At 40.3% G+C, this 11,230-nt stretch overlaps 1 protein-coding gene across 1 annotated transcript; it reads right to left on the bottom strand.

The window, feature by feature from the left end:
* Positions 1–6,577: 6,577 nt before the first annotated feature.
* adra2db (adrenergic, alpha-2D-, receptor b) lies at positions 6,578–7,889 on the bottom strand (the record flags this gene model as incomplete). Its single annotated transcript, XM_080501889.1, has 1 exon — positions 6,578–7,889. One exon carries the CDS (start codon positions 7,887–7,889, stop codon positions 6,618–6,620), a length of 1,272 nt encoding a protein of 423 aa, XP_080358015.1. The 3' UTR covers positions 6,578–6,617.
* Positions 7,890–11,230: the final 3,341 nt, after the last annotated feature.

Genomic DNA, 11,230 nt, shown 5'->3' with positions numbered 1-11,230 from the left:
AAAATAATACATTGGCAATAAATTTGGGTTTTGAATAATTCATAGTCATGCGATTACATTTGTTAGAAATGGAAGCATCTGTAAAGTAAACATTCTTGCATTTGCTTGTTTAAAAAAAATACTTCTGTTGCGTTGAGAGGGAGTCAGGAAAAAAACAGTGTTTGGCTAAAGACTTTGGAAAGGAACAAAAAATATGTTTGTATTGAACCTGGAATGTTTTTCTTTGTTAATGTTACAAAGACAGACCTGCTTTTTGTGGTTCTTTTAACAGCTGCTTCATCTAAACAACCATCTATTAGATCCAATATCAACGAGTCTGTTTACAGACATTTTCCCTCTATTTAGCAACTTGAGCAGATACATTTGCATCACAGGCCTTTGAGGTTGCTGTTATTCAACTTTTTAAAAATTAAAATAAATGCTTCAGGTGTTTTACCAAGTTTCAACATCCAACCACTCCTTTTTTTCTAAAAACCCTAAAACGTTGCACAGATCCAGTCAAAGTTAATAATGATATTCTCATGGCCTCAGACAAAGAACGTTCTCTGTTCTTGTCCCGTTCGATCTAATTAACGAGTCTGCAGGACTCTTTTCTTTCACCCGTAATGTGAGTGATGACGAGAAATTAATCAATGCGTTTGTTACTTTCACAGTTTTAAATTGATTCAAAATGCTGCAGGGACAGTATTGACAGGAACTGTGAGTAGATTTATGTTTGTTTGTTTGCTTATTGCCTCCCTGTCTCCATTTTCTCCTTTTCTCTCCTTCTATCCCCAAACCCCAACATGAACAGCAGCAAGTTGTTCTCTTCTGAGCCTGGTTCTGCAGGATTCTTCCTGTTTTTCTTTTCCACCATAGCCTTTACTTCCTGAAGTGGAATTGTTGCATTTTCCTTGCCAGTGCCGTGAGATGACTGCGTTGTGTTTGGCACAATGGAAAAGTATGTAAAATAACTTGTATCTATATAAGTTGAGAGATTTCTATCTTTGCTTTCTGGGAACCCTTCATCCCCACAGACAAAGATCTTCATAATAGCCATCACAGGTAACAAGCACATCAGCACATAGTTTAGTTTTTACCTCCAAACCTCCACCTGTCTCTCTGTGGAAAACTGAAAGCATTGCTTTAATGAGTGTGGATAGAAAGAGAAGTGTAAAATTTAAAGTACTGTAACTTTTTAATGAGTTGAGATAGATGAAGGTTATTACGACATTGCAAATAAAATGTTCATTTCTGTGGATCAGTTGTTGTTTTGAAAACGTATATATTAATCCCTGCTGTTGGTTTCTATACACCTGATGCCCATCAGTGATATGCTGCACCTCGGCGTAATGTCAAGACCCGTCCATTTTCTCCTTTTAGAGTTCCCAGCCTCCATATATCCCAGGTAATCTATGTCTTTTTTTTAATGTTGTAGTTCCTGCTCTCTGGCTAATGTGTGAAATGGACAAACATATGGCATGAGTGTCAAAGGTGTGTGTTTACTGGCAGTAATGGAAATAGATAACAAACACAAAGGTATAGGAGATGCATTACCCCCATCCCTGTAATCCTCCTCAGCATGAGAACAAGGGGGGAACAGTGTGTACCAAGAAAAAAAAAAAAAAAAGCTTTCACTGATGACTGCTTGAGCAATGCAGTGCACTAAAAATACCTCAAAAACATATCAGCTGCATGAATGAACAAGTAGAATGAGTTTTATTATTGCTTGCAAAAAAAAAAGAAAGAAAAAGAAATAAAGTATATTTTAATTTCATAGGAAGCATTGGCACTCTGTGGATTACTGTTCAAGGGGGAAACGATATCTTCCACTCATGTGTGAAAATAATTAAGCTGCCGTGTTCGGTACAATCAGAGGCTTTGTTGTCCACTTTACCTTTATTCATATCTGCCATGCTGTTCTACAGTTTAGCAGCTCCCGTCCACTTAAACTGCAATGACCTCTTGAATAAGCTCTCTCCATAAATATGAAGAAAATTTTAAAAAAGTATATAAAAGTAAAATTCAAGAAGCAATTGCCTCCACTTAAGCTATTAGCTTTTGCGCTGGATTTAATACTTTAATTCAACATTATTTCTACCTCTCTGCCATTATGAGGGCGCCAACCAAATTTTGTTGTGAGATTTTAATTGCATTTCCTCTCCGTATGATGCAAAGCATCAAACAAGAAGTTGTTTTGTTGAACAAGAGAGAAGATGAGCATATGTCTGGAATAAACATTTTTCACCATCCGAGAAAACACACATTTTGTCAATGATTCAGTGTGTAAACGATCAAATCCAAACACGAGAAAGGGGATTATGGTCAGTCGCTGAATAATCTATTCTTTAGCGGATTTGTATTTAATACTTACTAGGACTTTGAAGGGTCGTTTTGCAAATATTGCACAGATCAACCCTCAAGTCTGGACTCAAGCCGGGTGTTATCTTCCTGTGAGCAGAGAGAGCCGACCACTACACCAAGTGTGTAACCTCGTTTTAAAACTTCTTGAATCCATAGCTTCATGCAGTCAAACAGAATAAGAAGCTTTTATATATGTGGGCTATTTTTAGCTGTAGATTTGTTGCACTGGATGGTGTTTGTAGGAGTGGGTATTAAAATGTTTTTTTTTTTAAAAAGCTCTCACGTAATAATGGATAAAATATAGACTGAATCACCTTACTTTCTCAACTCTGTAAAAATAAAAAAAAAAACAAGAAAGAAATCTGTTTGTTTTTAGCATATTAGCACACCCACACTGTGACAACTTCTGTTACACAACGTCCACACTTTTATAGTAAATGCTAAAAAAAAAAAAAAAAAAAAAAGAGATAGAAAAATAGGCCACAAGATGTTCTGTGGTAACAGTTTCTCCCCCGGCTCAGTTTGTTCAGAGGAACACGCGTGTTTCAAAGTAGAAATCTAAACACAAAAGCATGTAATCTGACCGTCATCTTTAAATTACCCCTCGACTTGCCTGATGCCTTTTGACACCCCCAAGTCATGCATTGCTCGTGTTAAACGGGGTGAGGTATTCCAATAGCCCGGAGGCAGCGAGCTCAGTCGTTCTCTCGCTTCAGCGTGACACCAGCTGATTTACACTAATGACAAACCGGCTCTTCTCCAGATGCGCAGCTTCCTGGGATTGACGCGTGTTTTGGCCTTGCTCGTCTCCAACCTTTATCCTGTTAGAGACAATTGGAAAAAAAAAGCAATTACCTGTAGATGCAGCATTGAGTGATAAACAAGGCAAAGCAGCAGAGGACGAGAAGCAACAGCTCATTTCACTGTCCTCTTTCTCTTTTCCTGAGAGGCTCCTTTCCTCCTGTGCTATACCCATCTTGAACCGTTTACACTAGTCTCTCCTCGGACTATTGTGACTGCAAATAGCCTAACCCACACTGCTGACCCGAAACCTCCTCTCTTGTTTCCCCACCAACACACTTAGATAAAGCTTCTTTTTTTCCCCTCCCCTCTGCATTGCACACCAGGAATTGTTTTTAGCTCTGCTCAGTCGGTCTGTTGCTCTCATTAAGCTCTGAGGAAAGAGTCTGTCAGCTGAAGGGTCACCGCCGCTCCATTCTTCTCTCACTGAAGTAGTCACCGACTTGATTAACAGAAATAAAAGATATGACAGAATGATTTTCACACTGCAACAAAGCAAAAAAAAAACAAAAAAAAACAAAAACAACCGAAAACCCGAATATTGCATTTATCTTTTCTTTCTGTCACCACATGGAAATAGCAGCTATGTTTTGTGACATGTCGAGTGTTCTGCCTCTAAACTTTAATGTTTGCATTGCAGGACAGATGCAAATTACAACGGAAATAATCAGAAAACACTCTGAAGTTAATTAGAAGCACTGCACTTCATCCTTGATGCAGAGAAGCAGCTGATTGGAAAGACAATTGAATTTGGAGGTGTGATTTACCAGGAGAGATGCGAGCCTTGTCAGATACTAATCAGTGTACTAACAACATGTCCGTGTAACTGTTTCCACCTTAGGTAATGGAAAATGAATTGATGGCTGAGTCCTCCAGAGAAATTAAGTTCATTCCAACAAGTGCACAATGGCTTCCTATTAAGTTCAATAAATAAACATCACGTCCATCCTGCTAAAGATGATGAGAACACCGAGATAATTTCACCTCTTCTGAGTGCAACTTGGCCCAAGCATTTCATTTGTTTTAAGAGTTTATGATTCCTTTTGAGAAAACGTTTCCTTCTCCACGCCAATCCCACATCGCCCAGACGTCATAATTCATGAGGGCAAGTGAAGAGAAAAGGAAATGTGCACCCACCTTCACTCTCGTTTCCCTCTTTGATATTTCCCCCCATCATCATGAACACACTTTGCAAAAAAACAACTTAAAAAAAGTCTTTCTGAGCATGACACCCCTCAGACGGGATGATTATCTTTGGCACGGCGCCAGCGAAGCCGTAGGAGTGCTTTGAAGACATTCCTAGGAGGATATAAATAGTGTATTTATCCTCAGCACCCCCATGCAGACAATAAGCTGGTCAGCGTTCTTCTCACTAGCCAGAGTTTTCCCAGAGAAGTTCTGGCCCTCGCATGTGAGCCTCATGATATAGTCAGTGTTTCACATAAACTTTATATCCCACGTGTATCGTGACCTGACCACGGTCTGCATGGAAATAAGTGATATATGAAGTTTAAATATAGTAATGGATTTAACCCTTTTTCTGTGCAACTTGCAGCAATGTCATAATTAAAAATTATTTTCCCAAATTAACAAAATATTCCTGAATCCCTACCTAATTAGGAACATAGCAAAGAGTAAAAGTGGTTATTCACAGCACTTGTCCTGTGATAATACTGTTTTCTAAAGCAGGGATTACTGTCCAAGCCTTGACTCGTGGATATTAAGCTGTCTTTTTGATGATATCTTATGCTGGATGCGAGTTTGGCTCTACCTGCAAAGACTGTGTCAAGAGATGTTCTTTTGTGGGAGGAAGGGAGGGACTACCATCATATATTTCAAGCTTTCCTCCTCTAACATGCCCAGACTTAGCCTACTAAATCTCTTTCAATTTATTTCCATGACATTACTACAAACTTTTGATTCACTTATGGTAATAACCATTTAGCTTGACCTTAATATATTGTGCAGTATTAATCAATTCATCAGTTCTTATTAAAAACAGTGTGAATTTTATACAGACACTTTAGTACAATTTATATAACTTTATGTAGTTGTATATAGTCCTTTTCACACTCCATTCTGGTGGTGTGCCTCTTGCATTTCCCATTTACAACTAATTTGTTATTTTATGTGCTCGTTTGTAATGTTTTTGCCACAAGGGGGCGGTGCTGTAACAGTCAACAGCTTTGTGCGAGAAAAAAAAAGTTGTTTGATTCCAATTTGGTTAAACTCGTTGTTTGTGCAATGTACGATTTATATTTTGTATAAGAACACCTCAAGTTATTAATATTGGTATCAAATAATTACTGTTTCACAGAACACTGTTATCTAGTTGTTTTGGGATGGTTATTGAAATATGCACAGCTGCACTACTTATTGAAATCAATATATTTTCTCCTCTTACATTATTGGACGATCTGATTCATCCAGGTGTTTCTGACCTATAGTGACATTGGCCAGACACACCTGGATGAATCAGTGTGTCCAATAATGTAAGACAGGAAATAAAGAAGCAGTTCAGGAAGTAGTGGAGCAGTACAGTAACACCTGGAATATTTTTCACCAAGAGCCATTTTTCACCAGCAGCCACTGCTAATGATATATTATGAAGATAATGATTATGATATGCAGTGATAGAGGCATTTTCAAAAACTACCTAAACTGCTCCTCTATGACATGCACTCAAGGTTTGAATGAACATTGTGATCTCACGCTTTCTTGAGGAAATGTGGAGCTATTGTGAGTTATTGATTAGCTTGCCAATTGTTCTTGTTGTGTGTTATTTGATGGAACATTCAACTCTGACATAGGTTTGGGGATCACTGATGAAAGATGGCTTTGGGTCTTGCTGTAGCCTGAGCTGCTGCAAACAAATACAAACACAACTACTTGTTATGCTATCAAGCATCTCAATCCTGCACTACTCCTATACTTGGCTAAACTGTGTTTTCCACGATACACACAAACACACGGCAGGACTTGCTTGTCTATATTTCCTCACAGTCATATATTAAAGACAGTGGAGATTAATCTTGTATTCGTCTAGGCACAAAACACAGTGTGAGCCACCTGCCAGCCCTGGAATACAGACACATATGCTTCAGTTTTGTTTGGAAATTCTGCAGGAGCTGCAGGAGAGATGCAGCGCACAATGACTTGTAGAAATGTACAAGTTTGCATGTCTTTACACACCCCAGGTGTATGAGATGTTAAAAAAGAGCTTTAAGCATTGTGAATATATAACTCATTCTAAATGGTAGTTTTGCACTATTAATGAAATCTTTTTTTTTCTTTTTACCTTTATTCATAGACATTGAAATGTGTACACAACACTGACATATTCTGTCCATATCATGATAAATACATTTAAATAATGGGGGAGCAAGAGAGTCAGCCTGTAACCATGTGCTATAATACAATCCTTCCCCAATACTGCTGAGCAAGAGAGACACAGACAAAAACAAATGGGTCTTTCATGTGCGTTTTGAAGTTCTGCATATGATTTTCTTGAAGGCTTTTCTGAAATCCCTGTTGAAGATGGTGTAAATGATGGGGTTGACAGAACTGTTGCAGTAGCCAATCCAGAAGAAAAGGTTGAAGAGTGCGCCAGGGATGTAGCAGCTGTCTCTGCAGATAGCGTGCAGACTGTAAGTGAAGAAGAAGGGGAACCAGCACAGCACGAACACCCCCATCACCACAGCCAGCACGAAGGTGAAACGTTTCTCTCGCATCTGGGCCACTTTGGTCTTGTTGGCCGCGGCCAGCTGCTGTCGCGCTCCCGGGTTCTTCTGCTCCGGGTAGAGCTGCAGCGCCCGGGCTGAAGCCCAGGACAGGCGGCAGTTTGGGGGCGGGCAGCAGTCCGAGCCCTCCACTTTCCTCCGCTTCGTGAAGCGGTGATGGCGAGGTTTGGTATCCGATTGACAGCAGCTCTCCTCCAGGTCAATGTCATCCAGCTCGCCCTGCTGCGGCTGGTTGCTCCCGGAGCTTTGGCTGCTCGGACTCTCCATCTCAAACCGGTCCTTCCTGACAAAACAGGTCTCTGACTGGGATGGCTGCCTCTCCAGGCCGTTTTTGGCCACAAACACCGTGGACGAGCGCTGCTTGGCTACTTTATATATCTTACAGTAAACCAGAATCATGATGAGACCCGGAGCAAAGAAGGACACCATGCAGGAGGAGAGGATGTACCAGGTCTCATCGGTCAGCAGACACTCCCATTCATCGTGTTTAGTCAGGAGAAGAGGGGGGAAAGAAATGACAGCAGATATCACCCACACCACTGCGATCATGGACTTAATGCGCTTTGGCGTCCGCTTCAAGTTGTAGCTGACAGCTTTGGTCACAGACCAGTACCGGTCCAGGCTGATGGCGCACAGGTGTACGATGGATGAGGTGCAAAACAGCACGTCCAGAGCGAGATAAAACGCGCACCAAGTGCTCCCAAAGTACCAGTAGCCCATTACCTCATTGACGAGGGAGAAGGGGATGACCAACGTGGCCACCAGGATGTCCGCTGATGCCAAAGAGACGAGGAAGAGGTTCTGTGGGGCACGGAGAGCCCGACTCGTGAGCACCGCCACGATCACCAGCACGTTGCCGACGATGGTCACCGAGATGATCACAGTCACCACCAGGATGATCAGCGCGGTGGCTGCCTCGGTGTGGGGTAACGCAAACGGTGCGTCGGTGGTGTTTTCATCGTTGGAGACGTTTTCCACCAACAACTTCAGCTGGGTTAAATCCATTCTGATTGTGGATAGTCCTTTTTTATCATCTTTGTTGCTCCGTTCTCTTTTTCCCCCAGACTAAGACCAGGTGCGCGCTACTGAGATGTTAACGTACGGAGGAAAGAGGCTGTGCGTAATGCTCCTGGTAGGCGCACACGTCGCGCAGCCTGCATGGGGATCGCAGGCTGCAACAACAGAACCTCTCAACGAGCAAATCCTTCATCACAGATCTCCCAATCAGTTGTGTCACCAAGTTATGAATAAGGAAGAAATGTGACATTAAAATAAAAAAAATAGATTAAAAAAAACACACAAAAAAACAGTTTCAAATCCAAAGGCTCTGTGAATACAGTTCCTCCGCAGATTCCGCGTCACCGTGCGTAACGCAGCTTGCGCGTTCTATTGAATTGTTTTGTGTTGGAGGGAGACGAACAGGAGATGTTCACTGTGGGTGGACCTCACGGGAGTGAGGTGACATCACGCACAGGACAAGCCCATTTCTAAACTTGAGAGAGAGAGAGAGAGAGAGAGAGAGAGAGAGAGAGAGAGAGAGAGAGAGAGAGAGAGAGAGAGAGAGAGAGAGAGAGAGAGAGAGAGAGAGAGAGAGAGAGAGAGAGAGAGAGAGAGAGAAGAGAGAGAGAGAGAGAGTGAGAGAGAGTGCTGACAACTGGGATTGAAATTTCTGGAGGTGTTTCTCTTCTGGCGACCTCATGGACTTGTGTGTTTGATATTTCCTCACAGTAACAAGTCAATATCAGCCTATCAGGCCTTGTAAATGGAGTTCCTTTAATTTGTCTGGCACATTAAAAAAGGTGTTACCAATAAACATCACCCATGTTTAGGTGACATGGCCACTAAAGAATCATTGATGTCTCTGAGGTGAACTGTCACAACAGGAGGTTTCTTTGACATTTATGAGCCCTACAGGGGAACCAATTAGAAGGGCACTGTGTTCAAAGTAAAATAGCCATTATTGACTGATCTGCACTTCATTTCCAATGGAATTTTGTGAAATATTTATTTTGGTTCTCCTCTTTGATGGAGACCTTTATTTGTGTGCATTCTCAGTCTTCCAACACAATATGTAATCACTCTTTAGAGACACAGTGGAGGTGATCATACACTGAAAAAAACTATTCTCAGTCATGTCCACAAACACAAACATAGTTTGTTGCGTTAATGTAATTTAATTATGTCCCACATTTCCATCTATTCATATTAAGTAGATTGAATCCCATGTATTCATAATATCTGAACACCATGTATTAGAATGAACTATTTAACAACAAGAAACTCAATATCCTCATGTTAATAAAACATGTTTCTGATATGTATACTGAAAAACTGCATAGTTTAGTTTTTTTCTAGTGTAGTAAACTACCTCTTGTTGAAAAGCTTCTGTCTGCCCCTGTAGGTTTAGTTATATAACATGTACGCCAAGGCATAAATGCTATGATATAAAAGCACCAGAAAAAAAGGCACATACAATTCCAGTCAGGGGTCTTTTTAAAGCAAACAACAGAAAACTGTTGGTGAGCAGACTTAGACCCCTAAAGGGTGCATTAAATGAAATCTAAACAGTGACCTCTGAAACTTGTGTCCTTCAACACAAACACAGCTCTTACAAGCAGAAAAAACATATTTTTTTTGTTTTGTCTGACTTTATGACCTCAGGGCAAATAAAGAAATTCTGTTACAGTTATCGTAAATGAACACATCTTGTTGTTCTGTTTTAAGATAGTGGATTGAACAACACATTTTTGTTTTGTTTCACTACTTTCCTTGATATGGAAGAGCCATAAGCAAACTAATGAATCCAGTCAAAGTAGAAATACAATGAGACAACACAAAGCAAAAAAGTCTCAGCAGAGATCATGAAGACATTAGTTTCATATTACATTGAAATATACTGAGACTTTCATTGCAACTGCTACATTACTGACAGAACTGACAAACAATTCAATAAAATCCTGTTTATGGTTCATATTTGATCACAACTTTACTGCAAAATATCATTTGAGGCCAAATGGGCACTAACAATTCTGTTTGCTCTGGCTTATGAGGTAATAGACATCTGACTCTCAGTGGTATCTGATGTTATCTCACGAAATGCTTGTTTACAGAATTTGAGTAGGATATTTTACATCTTCAGAAATTAAAGAAAAGAAAAATCGAGAGAACACACTTGCATTGACATTGATACAGTCATGCCTAATTTCATACTATAGTTGTCTGAATGTTGTGAGGTAATCGCAAAGAATCATGTTATGATTGCAAACATGAGGATTAATTATATATGCATTAAGTCCAGCCTTCCACATATTCGATTCCTAGAAATGTAACAATACTGAGCATCCTGCCACTTTGCCTCCAGCTTCCTGTTATGTTGCACTAATGAGGGGCGAATACCTGCTTGTCCCACAGCTTTGGCTCCGAGCAGCTAAAGCTTTTTCCTCGTCGTGACAAACTGCACAAATCAAATCTCACAACCATTTGATGAATTGGCTTTGCTTGAATGTGAGAAGTGGAAGGGGATTTTGACTGCAACCTTGAGTATCTATTGCATATATGATTGATGTAAAGAAGAAAGTCAGATGAGGGAAGTGTTGAAAATATGTTACAATAATATTATAACTCCAAATGTATTGTCGAATTTTTAGACAACTACATTTACCATAATGGGATGTGTCCTATGGTCAATACCCATATCTGCACTTCAGGTAATACTATATTTAAAATTGCTTATTCACTGGAAGCAAGTGCATACATTTTGTTTAAAAAAGTGTGTTTTTGCTTACAGTTATTTATCAGAAGGTTTAATGGACTGTTTAGTCGCTTGCTTTCAAGAGCAATTCATTACAATTCAAGTCATGTGAGAGTAGCTGCTGATGAGCCCAACCAGAGCGGGCCCACGATGACGGCTTCCAGTTAAAAGTTTACGTCTTCATCAGTCAGACAATGCTGATAGGCTATTTAGTAAGTGACATGCTTGACACACTTATGACAGACATGACCCCAGTATGACGCAGATGCCAGATTCATTCACTGTCTTCACAGTCACCCCAAATGACTTCTAGAATATCAATCATCAATCATTAAATGTGCACCATGTTTTGACAACTTGTCCCACTGCCAGCAGGTAATGCTTTTGGTGATAATTACAGCCCCCAGGATTTATTCATCAGCTTAGCAGTGATTATTAATATTATGATTTTTGAACACCGTTTCACTGCAAAGCAACGGTTTCACATGTGGTTATTCTCACCTACTGAGGTAATTGTGGTGTCGTCCATCTTCAGGTTCATAATAAATTACCACAAAGAAGGTGCCCGTCAATGTGCAGATGTGATGTGAGAATA

Source organism: Blennius ocellaris (genome assembly GCF_963422515.1).
Source record: "Blennius ocellaris genome assembly, chromosome: 9".
Lineage (NCBI taxonomy): Eukaryota > Metazoa > Chordata > Actinopteri > Blenniiformes > Blenniidae > Blennius > Blennius ocellaris.
The sequence above is the reverse complement of the archived record's forward strand: the minus strand, read 5'-3'. Positions and strand labels throughout refer to the sequence as shown.